This window comes from Rattus norvegicus, chromosome 5, assembly GCF_021556685.1.
Source record: "Rattus norvegicus strain SHRSP/BbbUtx chromosome 5, alternate assembly SHRSP_T2T, whole genome shotgun sequence".
Taxonomy (NCBI): Eukaryota; Metazoa; Chordata; class Mammalia; order Rodentia; family Muridae; genus Rattus; species Rattus norvegicus.
Window position 1 is genome coordinate 129,213,903 of NC_141538.1, and position 20,463 is coordinate 129,234,365.

General features: G+C 42.5%; 1 protein-coding gene and 1 long non-coding RNA gene across 8 annotated transcripts in view; one reads left to right on the forward strand and one right to left on the reverse strand.

The window, feature by feature from the left end:
• Positions 1-20,463, forward strand: part of Orc1 (origin recognition complex, subunit 1) — a 24,132-nt gene continuing 3,669 nt past the window's right edge. For 2 of the 7 annotated variants that reach the window (XR_015619723.1, XM_087549178.1), the window contains exons 1-14: positions 1-157; positions 4,077-4,175; positions 5,758-5,882; positions 8,054-8,232; positions 10,050-10,353; positions 11,552-11,891; positions 13,296-13,400; positions 13,889-14,084; positions 15,581-15,678; positions 16,200-16,301; positions 16,792-16,963; positions 17,162-17,269; positions 18,188-18,337; positions 18,882-19,001. Coding sequence is in view for 5 of the 7 variants with exons in the window: in XM_087549178.1 (XP_087405304.1) it covers positions 4,081-4,175; positions 5,758-5,882; positions 8,054-8,232; positions 10,050-10,353; positions 11,552-11,891; positions 13,296-13,400; positions 13,889-14,084; positions 15,581-15,678; positions 16,200-16,301; positions 16,792-16,963; positions 17,162-17,269; positions 18,188-18,337; positions 18,882-19,001 (2,094 nt within the window). In the remaining 2 variants the exon portion in view is untranslated. Of the gene's footprint in view, positions 158-591; positions 705-4,076; positions 4,176-5,757; positions 5,883-8,053; positions 8,233-10,049; positions 10,354-11,551; positions 11,892-13,295; positions 13,401-13,888; positions 14,085-15,580; positions 15,679-16,199; positions 16,302-16,791; positions 16,964-17,161; positions 17,270-18,187; positions 18,338-18,881; positions 19,002-20,463 lie in introns of those variants that run through there. The other 5 variants (XR_015619724.1, XM_087549181.1, XM_087549179.1 and 2 more) reach the window with 4 other exon arrangements.
• The window catches only part of LOC148005972 (uncharacterized), a 12,938-nt gene continuing 8,543 nt past the window's right edge, over positions 16,069-20,463 (reverse strand). Inside the window, exon 2 of the long non-coding RNA XR_015621042.1 lies at positions 16,069-19,362. This is a non-coding gene — a long non-coding RNA (uncharacterized LOC148005972). The remainder of the gene's footprint in view (positions 19,363-20,463) is intronic.

The window sequence follows — 20,463 nt, forward strand, 5'->3', positions numbered from 1 at the left end:
ATTCCTAGTCAGCTGAGAGCACTGGGTGCGCGTTGCAGCTGTCGTCTCCTGGCGGAGCCCAAACTGCACGAGCGAGCGTTCCACAGCCCCCTCAGTGCCTGGACTGCAAGTAGTGGGAAGCGGAGGGTTACCGACAGCCCTAACAAGCTTCGGTGAGGTGAGTGCGGGTCGTCCTCAGACTCCACACACGTGCACCTAGGGCCTTAAGTGCCCTCACCTCTCGAAAGTGGGTAAACGTTCTCCTCGCCTTCTGGGAGCTCCTGAAACATTTCCTGCGCTGAAGGAGATCTCAGAGAAGCGGGTGGAGCCTGCCGTCGCGGGGAGCCTAAGGCTTTGACTTTCCACGTGCACGGCTTCTGAAAAGCACTCGCATCCTTTCCTTTAGAACGGCGGAGCTGATGTTGCGTTCAGCTTCACTAACTAGTGATTCCGCCCCGAGAGAAACTTTCTCTAGGTCAATTTTTGTGACTCTGGCTTCTCGTTCTCCTCAGGTCTCCTTTCCCAATAACTTGTCTTTTGGTGAGCCTTCAGTCCCTAGTCACAGGAGAGAACATCTATCTAATGGCTCGTTTTCTACTTTCTTGGGTCTAGCCTTCTCGTAACAATTGGAGGAATTGGGATTTCTGAGCGACTGCCTCTGCCTCTCAGGCGTTAGAATTAATGGCGCGCCACCACCACACCCGGCTTTTTCAGGATTAGATTGGGTAAGGTGCGGGAAGGGGTTCGAAACACTGTTTCTCTGTGTAGCCCTGTCTGTCCTGGAACACTCTGTAGACCAGGTTGGCCTAACACTCAAAGAGATCCGCCTGCCTCTGCCTGACCAGAATTATAAAATATTTTAGAAGCTGTATTAGACGGCAATATTTGAATGTTGGGAGGTTTCTGAATTCTGTGAAAGGGAGTGCAGTATTTTGCATTGAATTATGAATTAGATATCATCTAGTTATGTGCATAAGATATAAATAAGATGACCTTTGGGGCTGGAGAGATGGCTCAGTGGTAAAGAGCACTGACTGCTCTTCCAGAGGTCCTGAGTTCAAATCCCAGCAACTACATGGTGGCTCACAACCATCTGTAATGCTCATATAAAAATAAATAAATAAATCTTTAAAAAAAAGATCTTGACCTTTATATTTGAATGCAAGAAAGTAACTTTATGAGACTTAAGATCAAAACCTGTGCCCTTATAAGCCGGGTTCTGCCACTCTTCCTCAAGATTCCAAGAAAAAGGGACCAAATGAGGATCTTTGGAATGACTCAGCCAATATGGGCCCTTGACACTAAGCTGGAACCCACAGGGTAGGAGAGCCTGCTGCCTCAAATTGTCTTCTTCCTCCAAGCCAGTGCTGTGTCAACCCGGTCGCGCGCGCGCGCGCGCGCGCACACACACACACACACACACACACACACACACACACACACACGTTTTGAGGCCAGATTAATAAGAAGCAGACACTAGGGAGGGGGGAAAGAGTGGTGGGGGGAGATCCAGTGATCTAGCCTTCCTTCCTTAGTTCGGGTGTGAGGGTAAAGTTTAAATAAAAGGCAGTCAACGTGCCTTAACTGAGCAGTCTGCCAAAGGTGTTCCAACCCTAAATACACAATTGCCTCAGCTCCCTCTCCTCAGGGGCGCCTCCAGAACTGTTGTTAATCCTTCCTGAAGACAAGTTGTTCCTCTGGCTTCAGCATTCTTCTGGATGAAATTCCTGGGACAATTCAAACTTCTTGGGTCCATTGTTTGAATAGTTGTTTCCAGTAGGATGGACATTGGTTTTATCATACTGATGTTCTCACCTTACTACTGATTATCTTAGGACAGCGCTTAGCACACAGGCCTCAAAAATATTGGTTAAATGAAAAAAGATACTATTGTTTTCATTGTATGGATTAGGAAATCAAGGTCTGCTGGACCTACCACTCTGATTGGGAAGCCTAACTTACTATAAGCTGCCAGAAGTAAATGCCTCTCCAGTTTCACAGTTAATACCTAGGTAAGGTAGTTTGTTAGCGTCTGACTCTTCAGAGTTAACTCTTACAAAGGTAACATCTACCTTTCATTAGCAAATACTTATCATTGAGCATCTTCTATGAATTCACATACATTGCTTTGGAATTATATTAAAGATTTAAGTGAGGTACATTGTCAAGAGTTGGGGCTTAACTTTTATTAGGTTCCTTTATGTTTTTGCCTTGGGTGTGGCTCCTGGACTCAGTGCTGTACTTATTTCAGATTTGTGGTATCTGTGATATCAAGACCTTCAGTGGGTATCTCTAGAAGTCAAACTCTTTTGGCCAAGCCAATACTCGATCTCCAGTCCATTCATCATTTTGCTGATAATCCATGAGCTGATGGAGTGGGGGAGAGGGGAAGAGCAGTTGGTTGAACTGTGTATGAGCACTTCAGCTTGCTTCTGTATGAGTGTCATTCCTCAGTGGAAAGTTGATAAATAATTAGAAGTTCTGAAAAGAAGTCCTAAGCATAGAAGGTAGCAGGCTTTTTGTACTGTAGGCATTTAAATGACACTTTACTGAGCTAGGTCTTTATTCTGTAAAATGATTATTATATTAATATAGATTCATAAAATTAGTATGGGTATAGTAATTCCTTAACCAACTAGTTTCCCAAATATTCACACTGAAAGACTAAGACTTATTAAAATTGCCTTGAGCCAAATACTGAGCAGTTACTCCTCATTCTGAACCTCCAAGCCAATCAGGCTTCCTCCCAGACAGCATCCTCATATCACTTGCATTTTTGGGGTACTTTTTTGTTCTCTTCTGTTGCTTCCTTGACCTCTCCTTGTTGGTTGCTCCTTTCTTCCTCCCTCCCTCTTCCCCCTCCCTCCCTTCCTTTCTTCTTCCTTCCTTCCTGTCTCTTTCTCTACTTCTCTTAGAATCCACTTTATCCTCTCTAAAGCTCTGTATTGGCTCATTGACTTTTATTAGCAATGTAATGAATGAATGAATGAATGAATGAATGAATGAATGAAGAACAATGTTTGTACAAACTTGAGACCGGAGCTTCTAAGAATAAACATAACAAAACTGTCTAGATGGAAACCAGATAATTCGAGAGAGAAATCAGCATTTGAAATAATATGAATAAGACAGATTTTACACTGTGTATGAAAACATATTACCAATACTATCCCCAATGTAAGTGAATGACACGCTTGATAAAATTCATCACCAGTCCCTCAAATGGTGCTTTTGTACATTTATGCCACTATTCCCAGTAACCCCTAATTGGAGTCCACATTATCAATGTCTGCTGATTAATCAATTCAGCTCATAAATTTTTACAAAGATCTTTTCTCCCTGAATCACAAGACCTGACTCTAACATCCAGTCGTTCCTTTAGGCTCTTCACATCATTAGTTAGTTGTTCTTTACTACATTATATGCTACCCTCGCTGAAGATATGTCACTTGGACATTTGTTCACAGTTGTGTTTTGTTTGTAGTAAGTATCTCTCTCCTCCCCTCCCCTCCCCTTCCCTTCTGTCTGTGTGTGTGTGTGTGTCTCTCTCTCTCGCTCTCTGCTTGGTTTTTCAAGACAAGGTTTCTCTGTGTAGCCCTGGCTATCCTGGAACACTGTAGACTTCAAATTGGCCTCAAATTCACAGAAATCTACCTGCCTCTTCCCAAGTGCTGAGATTAAAGGCATACACTACCACCTGCCTTGTAGTAAGACCTTGTAGGCATTTATAATTTATTTTCTTACATATTGAGCCTCTACATTAAATATACTAAATCACTTGTGTTTGATTTCCAACAAGATTGACTTTTTCAGTGTTACTGAGCTAGGCATGGTGGCACATGCCTTTAATCCCAAACACTCAGGAGGTAGAAGTGGGATGATCTCTTAAAGAGTTAGAGACCAGCCTGGTCTACATAGTGAGTTCTAGGATCACCAGGGCTGTGTAAAGAGACACTGTTTTGGTAAACAAACAAAAAGGTAAATAAATAAATAAATAAATGTTATTAGTTTAAATGTGTGGGAGTGGGGCAGAGGTATTAAGAAAAAATGCTGAACTCAGTTAAGTCAGGGATTGACTATATCTTACAACCCATCAGAACCATGCCGTCCTATGTCACAAGGCAGAAGACCAGACAAACTTTCTCATGGGTTGGCAGGCCATTGCCGAATCGAAAACAGTTCTACCAAATGTACAAGTAAGTAATGAAGCTCTTTGGTTGGACTGCAAAGTGTAGCTTCTCAGGCTAAACTGTAAATAGTTTGTATTTAGACTGTTCTATTCACTGTGGATTGAGGTTTGAGGGACAATAGATAGGAATTTTAGGACATTTTTGTGTGATGTAAAAAGATATGTTGTGACTTGTTAGTAAAATTTTATATATACCATAATGTCATCTACTTAGGGTGAATTTGAAACCTAGAAGATAAAAAGAGATGTTGGTACTGTGTCCCTCCCAACTTTGTGTCTGTGGTATATGTATGTATACGTATGAGGTCTATGTGCCCACTGGAAGCCTGAAGCTGGTGAAAATCCAGTGCTTCCTTGATTGCCCTCTGCAATATTTTAACCCTTTGAGAATTTCCTTGTGTGCATTCTGATCCTTTATTGTCCCACCACTCTCCATCTCCTCAATTTCTACCCAACTGTGAGATTCCCCCCCCCCTTACCAAATGACTTAAGTTTGTGTTGTGTGGCTAGTCTTGGGAGTGGGTGCTCTTATGTGGATCAGTTTATTAAAGGAAACTTACTCTCCCTTTCCTAGCTGTTGAATACCAATAGCTACTTAGCTATTGGGATTTTGTGCCCTCTTTCCCTCTGTGCTAGGATTTTTGTCTGGCTAGAGTTTGTGAGAGTCTCGAGCATGCTGTCACAATTGCCTTGAGTTCATAAGTGTACCTGCCCTGTTGTATCTGGAAAACACTTTTTTCTTGATGTTATTATCAACCACCTCTGGCTCACAGAATCTTCTTGTTTGCCCCCCTTCCATGATCCTTATGGAGACCCTGTACTTTATCTGTTGGTGCAGTTTCTTTTTGCTGAACCCAGAGCTCACCAATTCTAGCTAATCCAGCTATCCGGCGGATTCCTTGTTCTGCTTCCCAGGTGCTTGGCTCTGGGTGGTGGCCACACTTACCTTGTATGTGAGTGCCGGGAAACTGCTCTAGTCCTTGTGCTTGCTTGCTCAACACGGGCTCCATCCCCTGAGCTAGCTCCTCACTCCTTAGCAGTTTTCATATTATGCAATGTTTTAGCCCCTTGAAGGAAACTTCTTTTGTTCTTCATCAATAACTGAGGTAGTTAAAAGTTGTAGGAAGGCATCTTAATTAATCATTTATGCTAAAAACAGTTCATTGAACCCATTTTGTGTACTTCCACTGTGTGTGTTGTTTTCCCAGTAAGATAATTGGAGAACTTAGAGAAACAATTTAGAGGAATTTTTATTTTAAGAACATCTTTGAACTAAGAAATGGCCTAGTGGTTGTGAGCACTGGCTGGTCTTTCAGAGGAATTAGATTTGATTCCCCTACATATATTATGACTCAACTTTGTGTAAACATTAGTCCCCAGGGGGATCCAGGCCCCCATGGGCACTATACATGCATGTGGTATGTAGGCAAACATTCAAACAAGTAGTCATCATGTGAAATAAAAATTAAGTCTCAAAGAATTTAAGAGGGAACCGGACAGGCATATCCTTTAGAAGAATGTTGTCCTTAGTAGCAAGTTCTAAAAATCTTTTCCCTCTTTAATTATCATGTTTCTTTGTTACATTTTAGAGAAATTTGTATGAAAATCAATGGTTGTTCTGAGATTCACATCAAGGTTGGACAGTTTGTATTGATTCAAGGGGAAGATAATCAAAAGCCCTATGTTGCTAAACTGATTGAATTATTTGAAAATGGTGAGTTTGGGCCTAAAATGGGAGCCTTATCTTTTGGGGCATGACTGCAAAGTATGCTCGAGGCAAGGCCACTACAGAGTTCTCTATTCGTAGGCACTTGCAGAACACTATGGACTATGAGGTGGGTCGTGTATTAGCTGTTCCTTTCTCCATCTAGAATTTATGCACTTGGCAGCATGGTGTGGGGTAAAATGGAATTAGAGGGCTTAAGAATTTAGCCTTTCCATTACTTTTAGGGACAAGAATGTTCTTCTTGAGTACAGCATTTGAGGGGTAGGAAGTTTGAAAAACAATAGGAAAACTGGTGATTTGTACTGCTGTATATATGGTTTTTAGTTTTACTACGAGGAAGTTACTATGAAATTTTTCAAGTATGATTTCTTTACAAGTAGAGAAGAAGCAAATTGCATTAGAGAGGTGTAACAGTTCTTGTTCAGACAGAAAAAAAAACTACTCTTGATGTTAAACTCATGGGGACTTTTGTACAAAATTTGACAGGCTGAAAAAAAAATGGTGTTCTTCATTAGAGGCTGGGATATGTTCAGATTCAGGATCTGACTAGTGAGTGAGAATGTACTCACGTTACTTCCTGATGTCTAGAACTCCGAGGGAAGAGCAAGAAGCAGGAGGGCTACACAGAGAATCCCCAAAAAGCAACAACAGCAACAGAAGCAAGGGAGCAATTAGAAACTGTATAAAGCCATCTCTCCCTAGGCATAGTGTTGCTGCAGTCCTGGGGAGGTTCATGTGCCTAAACGGCACAGGGAGGAACAGTAAAGAGGTTTTCACTCAACACAGACAGGAGGGAAGAATGTTTGACAAGCATGGAGAGAAACTTCATCACGTTCTTACTATCTACTGGAGAGGGAGCACAGCAACAGGAGTCTGAGCTTGGTATAAGATCTAAGAACTCCTGTGTAGAGCTTCAGTTAATGTCTACAGAGTTAAGGATAGAGCACCGTGATCATGCTATTGAAAACACATCCTTTTGGTTTTGGAATGTTGTCACATGGTACAGTACAAGAATAAAACTGAAGGCTTAAGGCCTGTGTTTCCAGGGGTCATCCTAGGGGTGATTGGCTGAGTTTCACAAGGACTTTAATTTTGTTTTTTACATATATTTATCTCCGTGTGTGTGTGTGTGTGTGTGTGTGTGTGTGTGTGTGTGTGTGTGTGTACAAACTCATTATAGCCTGCAGGAGAGAAGTCAGAGGATGCTTGTGGGAGTTGACTTTCTCCTTCCACGGTGTGGGTTCCAGGAATTAGATCCAGGTTGCCAGGGTTGGTGCCAAGTACCCTACTTGTTGACTCGTCTTAGTATCCCAGTATTTCTTGTTTTGGTTTAGTTTTTGAGATTAAGTCTCATGTACCCCAAGCTGAACTCTATTCCTTTAAGTTCTGATGTTCTGCCCTTGATTACTAAGTGCTGGGGTTATAGGTATCTATATCTAACTGGTGGCCTTCTTAATAATCACTAACTTGTAAAAGTTTTTTTCATTAATAAATTAGGTGATGCTAGTAACTTGTTTTCATCCCTTTGGAAATTGCTTTGGATACAGATAAAGAAGTAGAGCACCAGGGCTGGAGAGATGCTCAGTACCTGAAAACACTACACTTTCAGGGGACCCAGAGTTAGTTCCTAGTACCCCCTGCCTGTAAGTCCAATTCCAGAGGAGCTGATGCCCTTTTCTAGCCTCCATGGATACACAAAAAAGTGATACCCATACATATATTCAGACACAACAAGACTTTTTTATAAAAACATGGGGCAGTGCCAGGTCTGTTGCACACGCCTTTAATTCCAGCACTCGGGAGGCAGAGGCAGGTTGATCTCTTGAGTTTGAGGCCAGCCTGATCTACAAAGCCAGTTCTAGGACAGCCTGGACTCATAATAACCCTGCCTCAAAAAGCCACCCAGGAGAAAAAAAAAGTGTTTGTGGAGTCATTTTGCTGATTTTTTTTTTTTTTTTTGATCATTGACAGATAATATTAGGAATGTTAGATCCTTGAAACTTGGTTTCTCACTCTGTGAGAGGATGCGTATAGTACATGCTTTGTAGAGTTTATGGGGAGTGAATATACTATTGTATAGTGTTTGGCGCTTAGCGGGTATTCAGTGATGTATTGCTTGTCTTACTATTTAATTTTCCCTTTCTATCCGATCATCCTAGGGTCTGAAGTTCCTCCCAAGAAATATGCGCGAGTACAATGGTTTGTCCGATTCTGTGAGATTCCTATCCCTAAAAGGCATTTGTTAGGACGGAGACCTTCTGCACAGGAGATATTCTGGTATGACTGTTCTGACTGTGATAACGACATTCATGTGGAGACCATCATTGGCCCTGTTCAGGTTTGTGCCTTAAATCCTGGGTTCTATCTTTAGCACCCATACTGCATGGAGTCAGAAATACTACTAGTTCTGATTTGAATTTTGTTCTAATCTTCTCTGTTCAGCTGTTTGCCCCAACACACAGAAACTGACAGCATAGAGCATATGGTCTGGGCTTTCTAGAGGAAGCAACATTGGGATTATGACCAGAAAGAAGAGCAGGAATTAGAAAATGCGCCTTAGTGAAAAATGATGTGAGCACAGAACCTTGAAGGCCGAGTGTATGAGGACAGAGTGCTAACTGCCAACGGCAGCCTTGTGTTACAGGAGTTTTTGACTCAGGAGCTGAGCTGTTGAGTCTCATTTCTAGAGCTGTTTTCATATCCCAAAATAGGATGATACTGTCCTATGAAGCCTTGCTTTGGGTGGGGACTGGCCTAACCTGGCTATAGAAACTTATTTCATAGTTAAATGAGTGAAGGCAGGAAAAGTAGATGTAGACTTTAAAGCGTATAGATTTGGAAGGTGTGTTGAGCTTTTGTCAACTTGACATAATGAGAAATGTTTGGAAATACCTCCAACAAATCGGTCTGTAAGCAAGTCTTTGGGGCATGTAATTAATGATTTATGTGAAGGGCCCAGCCCCTTGTGTATGATGGCTTCTGGGTCATAAAAAAAAGCAAGGGCAGAATTCATTCTTCCTTGACCTCTGCTTCAGTTCCTATTTCCAGTTCCCCCATTGATGGACTGTTACTGTGACTGCAGGCTGTAAGGTGAAATAAACCTTTTCCTCCTGTTAATTTTGGTCAGTGTTTTATCATAGCAACAGAAAGTAGTTAGAACAGAAGGGCAGAGGAGAATGGGTTTTTAAGGAACACATGCATGCTGTTGGGAGTTATAATTAAAGCCAGCCTCCGCTAGTGTGCAAGGCCATTTAGGGAACACCAAGCACCAAGTGAGGTGGAGCTTGACCTTAGAAGGCAATGAAAAACAGTTGAAGAAGTCAGGGAGATGGTGGCTAGCGCCTTGGGAGGCAAAGGCAGGTAGATCTCAGAGTTCTAAGCCAGCCTGGTCTGCAGAATGAGTTCCAGGACAGCCAGAGGTCTCAAAACCAAAGAGAGATGGGGTAGGGAGAGAGGAGAGGAGAGAAGAGAACTAGTTTAAGTCATCTGATCTGGGAGCTCTGTGGGGCCACAGCATATTAAGCCATTTTGGGGAGTTGGCCTAGGTGAATAGGTGGGGGTGGGGGGGAGCCAAGGAATGGGCTAATATGTACTTGGACTGAGATGATAGCAAGAATGGGGACGAGAAGCCAGGCAGAGTAGGGATATAGTCCAGTTAGTAGACCATTTGCCTAGTATGTATGAAGCCCTGGGTTCAATCACCAGCAGTACGAAACCCAGTTCTGGTGGTACACGCCTGGAATTCCAGTACTCAAGAAGTAGACTTAGGAGGATCAGAAGTTATAGGAGACACTGTCCAAAAAAATAATAAGAAAGCCTATGAGAGAGGAAAAAGAATAATTTGCCAGGCATGGTGGTACACAGGAGGCAGGGGCTGGCAGATCTCTGAGTTTGAGGCAGGCGAGGGCTACATAGAAAGACACTGTCTCAAAAACAAAATAGGAATAATTTACATTTCTTCAAAATTCTTGAACTATTCATGGCTTTTTAAATGCTCAGTTTCTCAATCAGTGTGTTGTACAGTGTCTCTTTAGATATGAAAGGTGACATTTTATATAAAGACGAAAGCTTAAATAGGTTTCACTGCAGCCTTGACAGTCTTTCTTTGCTGTGTAGTCTTCACATTTTCTTGTTCATCTCACTTCCAAAATTCAGGTAGTGGCATTAGCCCCAGAAGACGAGATCCCTGTGAATCAGAAAAGTGAGGAGACACTGTTTGTGAAGCTGTCCTGGAATAAAAAGAACTTTGCGCCACTGCCACCAGAAGAACTTGCAGCATTGAGGAGACTGGAGTGCCAAAAACCTTTAGAAGCCAAGACTAAGAGTGTTAAAAGCCCTTCCTGGAGCACAGCAGAACAAGAGGTCAAAAGGATTGAATCAAGTCATTCCACTTCCAGATCTTACCAGGATCCTGCTCATACTGTCACTCCCAACGCAATGAAGTCTCTGGAATGTGGTGGTAAGGGCGGTTGTAAAATAGTTTCACTTCAGTGTGCTTATGCCCCTCTATAAAGAACTGGTTCTTCCTCCCCCAGAGCCTGCTGCCTGGCGATGTGTTTGCTGCCTCTATAATTGGCCTTTTCTAGGATGTCATTGTTGGGATCACAATCTGGCCTTTTGTCTGGCTTTCTCAGTTTCATCCATTTGGAGGCATCCCCGTTATCCCCCTACTGGTGATTTCCTTTTTATGTAATGCTCTGTTGTATCAACAACTACACCTTACTTATTCTTAATAGAAGACATCTGGGTGTTTCTAGGTTTTGATGATTATGGATAGAGCCACCCTAATCAATGATTTACACTTCCATTAGATGACTGCAAGCTCTGTGTGTATCTGTCTCATGTCATATATGTGACTCAAATTGCTCCTCTATGCTTTTTGTTTTTTAACACAGTTTCTCTGTGTAACCCTTTCCTGGGACTCACTCTTTAAACCAGGCTGGTTCAAACTCAGAGAGCCTTTGAGTGCTGAGATCAAAGGTGTGCTTCTGTTTGCTTTAAGAGTAGACATTCCTGCCTGTCATCCCCTCAGATCAGCATGTCCTGTGGAAAGTATCAGGGTTGAATCTCGTTCACCTTTTGTTTCTTGCTAGGGCCTAATATATACCTTGCCTCTTTAATAATTCTGGTATATCTATGAAGGGCTGTGATTCTTGATTCTCATAATCCTGGCAAGTGGGGAACCCATCTACCTGTAAAGATTGTCTTCAGGAATCCCTCCTTTATCTTGAAAATATATAGTCTGGTTTTAAAAAGAACAGAAGAAAATTTTGGTTTGGTGAGACTTTGTAATGTACTATAAAATTTCTTCAAATTCTGTTGCGTTGGGGGTAGGTATTATGCAGTATTGACTTGGGAAAGTTTAATTGCTGAGTATTTATCTATTAAAAGTTGACTTAGAAGTCAAATTCTGGATCCTCCAGATGGAGCTCAGTGGTGCTTAGCAAGGTCCTAGGTTCAATTCACAGTGCAGAAATATAAAAACAATAAATAAAAGTTGTATACATTTATAAATAGAAAAAATTACTTAGAAATGAAGAGGCCATTTGGCCTACAGGAGGACACTGGGTTATTCCAAGTATGAATAACTTCTGTTGTTACTTGGTGAGATTGGGGATATGTATTAATAGATAGAACGTCTGTCTCTCTTGGCTTAGGTTTTACCAGGAAGCCTAACATGAGGCTGTCACGGAAGATCTTGTGTGATTCCTTGGATTCTCAAAAAACATGTAAACGAAGAGCAGCCTTCTCTGAGACCACCTCACCACCTAAAAAGCCTCAACCTGGTGAAATCAAGACCTCCTCAGCTTTGGAAACTCTAGGAAAAAATGGGCATACTCAACCCTTTTTTGCCAAAAGTAGCATGGTTCTGAGAACCCGGGGCACAGCTGTGAAGACCACAAAGCTTACTGTGGAGAGTGCACTTAGCCCTGTCAGGAGCAGGTCGAGGTACTCAGTGGCACCCTCTGTGGGTCTGACACCTCAATACATTGGGAGGTAAGCAGGAGCAGCTCCATCTCCCCCATCATGGAGCAACTTGAGGTGCTTTACGGCGAGAAATGAGTGTTGCAGAGGGAAATGTCCTGGTCTTGTCTAAGCAGACTGAGAGTCTCTGAGGATCTTTCCTGAAGTTTCAGAGCATGGCTCTCTAGTAAGTTATGCTCTGTGTCTCAGGTCCCTGAAATCTGTATTTTGGGTGCTCTTTGAGTTTGGGTATGGTAACTTAAAAACGCCTGTAATTGGGCAGAAGCAGGATGAGTGTGAGTTAAAAGTTAGCCTGAGCTACAAAGTGACAAAAAGAAAGAAATGCTTTTCTCTTCAGATGTCATTTGAGAATACTCAAATTTGTTCCTGAAACTATACTGCTTCACAGTCCTGGATTGCATTTATTTCCTGTGGCTTTTTGTTTGCTACAATTTAATGGCCATTTTGTTTTCAATCAGGTTGGTTTTGATTTTTTTTTAAACTTGGGATCTACTCTTAAATATGGTAAAAAAGACACTAAGTCTAGGACACACTTTATAGTTTGGCACTTGAGTAGATCATTGTAAGCTTAGATTTTTTTTTCAAAACCTATTTTATTTAGGGTTCTTTAATGCTTCAAGTTCCTTCTAACCCGTTGACCAGAGGTAGGAGGAAAGGTTAATAGAAAAGGGTGTTGAGGACCTGTTTAGAAGTACTTCCTCCGGACAATCCCACTTTTCATTGCAGGATACCAGCAGTTCAGTTCAATAACAAACACCAAACACTAAATCAGTAGCAGTAGCATGAGTCCGTGGAAGTGGCCAGAATCAGCTGGAATACCACAAGAAGTTCTTTGACGAGTTTCTTTGTGAGGTGAAGACCAGTGAAGCCTTGCACGGAGTAGCAGTGCAAGAGTGTCCTTTCACTGTTTGTGGGTTCTATTTATATTCCTCCTAAATATTAGGGGCCCTCTCAAGCATCTGTTTTCAGCAAAACATCACATGCACTCTCACAAGACATTCCAGAAAAACATCTCGTCACAACTGAGTTGTTTAAGAAACAACTTGTTAAAGATGTTGGATAATAAAAATTTGACAGAAAATAGTAAGATTTTCAATGTTTCTACAGTAGAAATTTCTCTCAACCTGCTCGTAATAAGTTGCTAATACATATTTTATACTGACTATATTTCTGCTAATTTTGAGACTTTGTAAACATGACAGATAAAAAAGAGACAAAATCTGTTGGGGGTTAGTCCGTTTTGGTCTATAATAGTAATGTGATAAGTCTGGTTTAAGTGATGTGTTAAAATTTTTTTGGATCTCATTGATAAGCTATTTAGCAAAGTTTGATGAACTCTTGCCGAGGTTGGTATGCAAAGATTAGAAGGCAGTAAGACCAAGTGCCTTCCTGTAACTCTGATGTGATACCTTACAGGAAGGCAAAAGAACAAGAAACTCACAAAGAACCCATCCATACTTCTCTTCGTGCCCGTAGAAGGAGTTCTCTCTTGACTTTGAAGCGGATTAAGCAACAGCTTTGGTAAGACTTCCCATTAAAAAGCAAACCAACCTTGCTCCCATCTGTGTCAGCTTCTTGTCCCTTAATGTCCCTTCTAGTTGAATGGCCAGTGCATTGTCTCACTTTTTCACCTAGCATTTTTTACAAGTGTCAAAGTTTGAAAGAGACAAGAAATGTTAGCCTGGCCTTGTGGTTCCTTAGCTCATACTTGATGTTTGCAGCAAGCCTGGGAGTGTGGGATGCAGAAAAGCATTAACTTTGATTTTGATAGGCCTGTTTGAATTTGGGCTTCTGATACTGAAACTTGGGAAGACCAACATTTGTAATACTTATTTCCTCATGAATAAAATAGGGAATATATTTTGTTGAGGGATTTGGTGGACTGCGTATTGCCTGTAGCAGAAATGAAACACCATATTGCCTGGTGGTGGAATAGACTGTAATGGCTCCAGAGCACACTTTACACTTATTAAGGCCAGTACACTAAATAATTCGTCTGCATCACTCAGGCTTCTAGATGATGATAAAAGTGACCAAGAAGAGGAAGAGTCCATATCCTCTGTGGAAGTGTCAGACTCCAGTAGTGAGGAGGAAGATGAGTCTGTTCCCTCCCCTCCAACAGGAAAACCCGTGGGGCAGTCCAGGACCCGGAGAACTGCCTCTAAGCCATCATCACAGACCCCCTCCAAGTCACCAAAGAAAACTGTAAGGTTCTTTTGAGTTTCTTTCCTAGTGAAATGTCCCTCTTGTATGGTAAAGAATGGTAATGCCAAGACCACACAGGTCATAGTTGAAAAATAGTCTAAGAGGAACAGGCCTACATGAACTTGATGACTGAAAATTAGTCTACTTAAAGTGACTGTTTTACCCTTGTGTTGTTTTAGACAGTGTGTTGCTATGTAGTCCAGGCTGGTTCCAGACTTCAAGCATGTGCTAGCTCAAGGTGATTTAGGTTCAAGTTTCTCTTAATGGTCAAAAGCTCAGCCTCCTTGAGGGAAGGACAGACACTGACATATCCTGGTGCACTTGATGCAGCTGAGAAACCAGGAGTGCTACTTTAGTGTGGTAATGATTGCAATAGCAAAATGGAAGGACAATCTTTTGGAACTATAACAGCCTTCTTGTACAGAGGTGGCTTTGAGAAATGCCGGGGTGAAGTACAGCAGAACTCTTTAGCATGCAGTTAAACGCTTGCATAGACACTGTTTAACATTTTTTCAGATCAAGGTGGAGCTAAGGCTGAAATCTGAGAACAGGCTCTAGGGAGGAGAATCTAGTAGATCCCATTTGAACTAGAGGTCAAATTTACTGCAGTATGGGTGCAAAGGGTCTCTGTTCTGTTTGTTCATGTGCCCTGGGTCTCACCTGAAAGAAGGAAGGTCTTTGTGACTGTTTGAGCATAATTAAAAAGTCTTCTAGACTTCTGATAGATGGTGGGTACTGTATTCTCCCAATAGATAAATGACCCTTTAAAACAGTCTGCACACATTATTCCTGGGGAAAAGTTACTCCAACCCTGGAGGAGAAATGAGGCCAAGCATTGATCTCCTCCATAGAGGAGCCCTCGAGAAAGAAAGCCAGTGGAGCAGGGGAAGTGTTTAAAGGATTTGTTTCCCAGAGGAACTGAGTTTAATTCCCAGCATTCAGTGCCAGTTCACAACTGTCTGCAATTCCATGGTTGGCAAACTAAGTGTTCTTTTCTGGTGCCTTTGGACACCATGCACGCACATGGTGCACAGACATACACACATATAGATAAAACACCCCTGCACATGAATACCTAATAATTTTTTTCATTTTGAAATATTTAAAGGAAGGACGGGAGTATAACTCAGTGGCAGAACATTTATGTAATATGTGAAGGCCTGGGGATTTGTTTTTGGGACTTTCTAATTATATAGCTTTGTCCTGTGTCTGCTTCCCAGGTGCTGGGATTTGTGTGCACCACCATTCCTGACTGAATATAATTTTTTTATTTCCTCAAATTAACTATTTTAATCCCAATTCTATATGAATATTTAAAAAAGGGATCATGGTTAGACTATAAACATGTTTGATGTGAGAGGGTGGGAATAGGGGATAAATAATTTTTATTTTATGCGCATAGGAGGTAAGGCTACTTTTTGTCTTTTACCACTTTAACTTTTGTTCTGGGTAGGTTTGTTTTGTTTTGTTACAGTTAATCTTTTCTTTACATACAGTTTAGACCTAGACCACCTCTTCATGCTACTCCTCAGATCCGAGACAGAAACTTGGCTGTCCAAGAGCCAGCTAGTGTGCTTGAAGAGGCCCGGCTCAGGTAATGCTGCTCGGGCTACTCCTTGGATAGAGAGGAGTGATGGGGCCTCCTCTTCACATAGATTGGATGTTGGTTGAGCCAGTACTATTATACATGCAGATAGAAGACAGTACGACAGGCACTGAAAACACCTCTTAAATGGCCTCTGTTTGACTAATGCAAATAGAAGGAGCCCCCCTTCCCACCCAGTGCTGCTGCCATTATTGCTGGGATGGGGGTGTTTCTGCATGTGGTGCCTCCTAATTTCAGGGCCCTAAGTAGGAATTCTTTTAAAATGCAAGAACCTAGATCCTGTCAGAGATCAAGATTTTTGGAAAGTAGTAGGTGTGAGTCTAGCCAAGTGACTGTCACAGAAAAGAGAAGTTGAGTGAGGCAGCATGGAGAGAGGAGGGAAGTGAAGCATTTCCTTTTATTCATATAGCTTCCATATAGGAGTAACAGAAGGGTCTTTTCCATTCCATTGGGTAGATGGTGAGAGACTTGTAAAGCCTTTCTTTTCTTCCATCCACCATCAACTGTAGGCTGCATGTTTCTGCCGTGCCTGACTCTCTTCCCTGTCGAGAGCAGGAGTTCCAAGACATCTACAGCTTTGTGGAAAGTAAACTTCTTGATGGAACCGGAGGGTGAGTAATGCAGAGGAGACGGGAGGTTTAGTAAGAGCGCTGCTCACCCTGGGTGCATGGTAAGCAGAACCATTGCAAAGCCTAGGAGAGTAGAATTCTGCCTTTTGGAAGAAGGGAGACAAATCCCGGAGGCTGCAGCTCAGTTGATAAGTACAAGGTTTGATCCCTGGCACAACATAAACTGCACATGGTGCTGACGTAGAAGCAGGAGGATCAGGAGTTCAAAGTCATCCTTGGCTGCATAGTGAGTTTGAGGCTTGCTTGGGCTATGTGGGATTTTTGTCTCAATTTTCAAAGGAGGGGAATGACCTTTGGGTAGTAAATTTGCACGTATATAGCCTTGACTGTAGAGTGAACGTGCTGGCAGGTCCAACTGACCAGTTCCCTAGAGAGGTCTTCACTATTCTTACTTCTGTCTCAGGGGGCCTTGTTCTTTCTTTACATGGGGATGGCATGGACCCAGCCTATGCACATTGTTTTCTCGCTCTAGGTGTATGTACATTTCTGGGGTCCCTGGGACAGGGAAGACAGCCACTGTGCATGAAGTCATACGCTGTCTGCAGCAGGCAGCACAAACAAATGATGTTCCTCCCTTTGAATACGTTGAGGTTAATGGGATGAAGCTGACAGAACCCCACCAGGTCTATGTGCAGATTTTACAGGTAGGCTAAGTTGTTTTGGGTTTGGGGGAAACAGTTCCTTTGAAACACATGGAAAAAAGAAAGGGTTACTTAATTTTATGTGCACTTCACAAATTTATCCGGAGGTAGCAAGGGTGAGGCAGGTAGAATTTTAAGATGGGGGGAGGGGGTGACGGAGTCATTACTATTTACTCCAGCAGTTGCTTTTCCCCTGTGCAGAAACTGACAGGCCAGAAGGCAACAGCTAATCATGCAGCAGAACTGCTGGCAAAGCAATTCTGCAGCCGAGGGTCCCAGAAGGAAACCACTGTGCTGCTTGTGGATGAGGTGAGGTCCCGGGGTACATGGCTGCTGGGGTGCCCAAGTGCTGGTACGGAGCTGGCGAGCAGCTCAGGAGAGGCAGGACACAGTCTATAATGGGGATCTTCAGTTCATGCTTTCTTTCATGGGAAACAGTGGAGTATGGGATTATTGCAGTGGTTCCCAGCCTTCTATGTACCCAGATGCTCCTAGAGTACCACTGGGAGTTGGGAACTCGGTTCAAGTTTCCCTTCAGGGTGTCTATGCCCAGTGGAGGAATGAGAAGGCTGCAGTTCTGATTGAATGTTACAACAAAGGTCTCTTCTGTGGCAGTCCTTGATGAAGAAATGGTCTTTGCTCATCCAAATTGTTTTATTTGGTGGTGAATATGAATGCATATACCTTACTCAGGGTGAACCAGACATTAAATTCCTTTTGCAGGAAGGAGCACCCAGGAAGGGGAGCTCATCTGCTGAATAGTCAGGGCCTGCCTAGATAACTCAACTCCAGGTTTTTATGCTATGTGACTATTGCTATGGCCCTCTCAATGGGGAGTCATGGTTACCTGCTCCAGAACAGGTAGAGCTTGGCAGAGGGCTGGCTCTACTCCTGCTCTTCTCAATTCTGAGATTCCCTGGAGTGTGAGCCTGTTTGACCTTACCCAGTTCTTCTGTCTGGTGATGCTCTCTACTTGCCCCACAGTAAAGTGACCCGTGAGTACAAGAGAAGGAATGGCTGTACAGATTCACTCTCCTGGGAGCAGATAGTGTACAGTCAAAGGTGCTGGCTGCTTCTCTACTGACGGAAGCCTGTCCATTGATTTCCTTACTGATTAGAAAGTGTGATGTGGACAGGAACTGCACTAACTCAGTAGATCAGGCTGTCATTTATGTGGCCTGCCTGGCTCAGTCTCTGGGTGACATCGTATATTGTCGTCTTTGGCAGCTTGACCTTCTTTGGACTCACAAACAAGATGTGTTGTACAACCTCTTTGATTGGCCTACTCACAAAGGAGCCCGGTTGGTCGTGTTGACTATTGCCAATACCATGGACCTTCCAGAGAGGATCATGATGAACCGTGTGGCTAGCCGCCTGGTAAGTCCAGGGTGTGCTGCAAAAGTGAAAATACAAAAGGCCAGGAAATATGTGTTCTGCTATAATTATAATTTTTATGCTGGAATGAAAAAACATTGATTGTCCTTTTCTAAAATACCACACCTTTCTGATTCCATAAAGTACTGGAAGTTTAATTACTTTTTAAAAATATCTAGGCATGTACCACTTCCACGTCTTAGGTACTTAGAATAAAGCAGAAAGCCAGACAGACTTTCTTTGCCTTCATGGGCTTATATGGTTGATTTGTCAGGAAGCACCAACATCAAACCGTGAAGTACATGGTAAGGGAAGGTGGGAGCTATGCATTTCTTTAGAGTATCTCTGTCTCCTTGAAAGAGTCTAAGAAAATAAAAGCTTATAATATAAAAGAGAATAGTTTGATATCTACTGTCCTGCAGGGTACCCAAGTCAACTAGACAGCAACTGAAAGGAGAGATGGGAAGGAATGAATAGGTTGTTATGTGGAACTTGGGTGCCTGCAAGTGATTTTTCCCCCTGAAATTTGTCATTTTGACTCTTTCAGGGCCTCACCAGGATGTCTTTCCAACCCTACTCTCACAGCCAACTGAAACAAATCTTAGTGTCCCGACTGAAGCATTTAAAGGCCTTTGAGGATGATGCCGTCCAGTTGGTAGCCAGAAAGGTATGTCATCTTCAGGAAGCTCCTTGCTATACCTTCAAGCCATTTAACAAGTCCCTACTGAGCATCCATTGTGTGTCCTGTGCTGTTGCTAGATGTAGAAAACTTTAAGAAGTACCAGAAAATCACTGCCCAAGGGTTACAAGGGGTGGCATTTGCCTTCAAGTCCAAGTCTGGCGATTCTAGAATTTGGAGGACAGAGACAGACAGATCCTTGAGTTTGATCCTCTTCTGGTTTATAAAGGAAGTTCTTGGTCAGTCAGGGCTAAATTTGTGAACTACTGTCTTGATGGATGGATGAGTTGGTGTGTAGATTAAAAATGAAGAAGCACAGGCATGGGTGGCTCAGTGGTAGAATCCTTGCCTGCCAAAAATGAAGAAGCAATTGTGGAAGACTTACCGTATGATTCTTTAGAAGGCCACAAGGATTATGGGCTTATGAACAAGCTAACTTTAATTGGTACAATTTTGTGTAATTAAAGGGATCCTTTAGATCCATGCCAGCCATGTAGGAACAACCAAAACCCTGAAATAATGAGGTGACAGTGTAAGTTCGACCCTTAGAAACTGGTCAGTGTAAGACTTGTTTATGTAGAATGATCTAGGCTATAGACAAGTTGTATGTGGAACTGCTTTGGTATTTCTTGTTCTCAGCGTTCTTTCATTTTGTTTAGCCTTAGCACCAGCTTTTGAATTGACACTGTTCACTCCGAGGTGCTGTTTTACAGGATAAGGATGGTGCTCGTGAGGAGATGTTTACATGACACCTCTAGTCAGGATGCAGGAATCTAAAGAAAGGGAAGACCTTGATACTCATGTCATTTATTAGAAAAGTGGCTTTGGTATACTCAAAACATTAAAAATTGCTTATGGGGGCTGGTGAAATGGCTCTGCCATTAACAGCACTGGCTGCTCTTGCAGTAGTCCTGAGTTCAATTCCCAGGAACCACATGGTGAATTGCGACCATCTGAGATCTGATGCCCTCTTATGGCATGTGGGTGTACGCGAAGTAGAGGGTTCATACATTAAATAAATAAATAAATTTAAAAAGTTGTTTATAATTCTACTTCACAGAGATGAGTATTTTATTTGCTTTAAAGGCATGCACCATTCTGCTTGGCCTAGGTGACTACTTTTAATGTCAGCGTATTATATACATATACTTTATAGGTTTCTTAGTTTGTGTGCCATAATTTTGGAAGGAATGGATCCTTTTAGAGATAATTAGGTGCAAGCAAATCGCAATAAAACATTCAAGTGTTTTTCAAAGTCAGCTTGGGGAGGTAAGGAGTCCCTGGAGAGAAGGTGTGGGAAACACAGAAGGAGCAACTCCAGCAGGTGGCACTGCTCACTTGTTTCACTCCTTGTCTCAACCTAGGACTCCTCCAAATGTTAAAGGCCAGGTTTGACACCACAAGATAAACTGAGGAGGGCTGAGTGTGGAGTGGGTAATTGATCACTCAA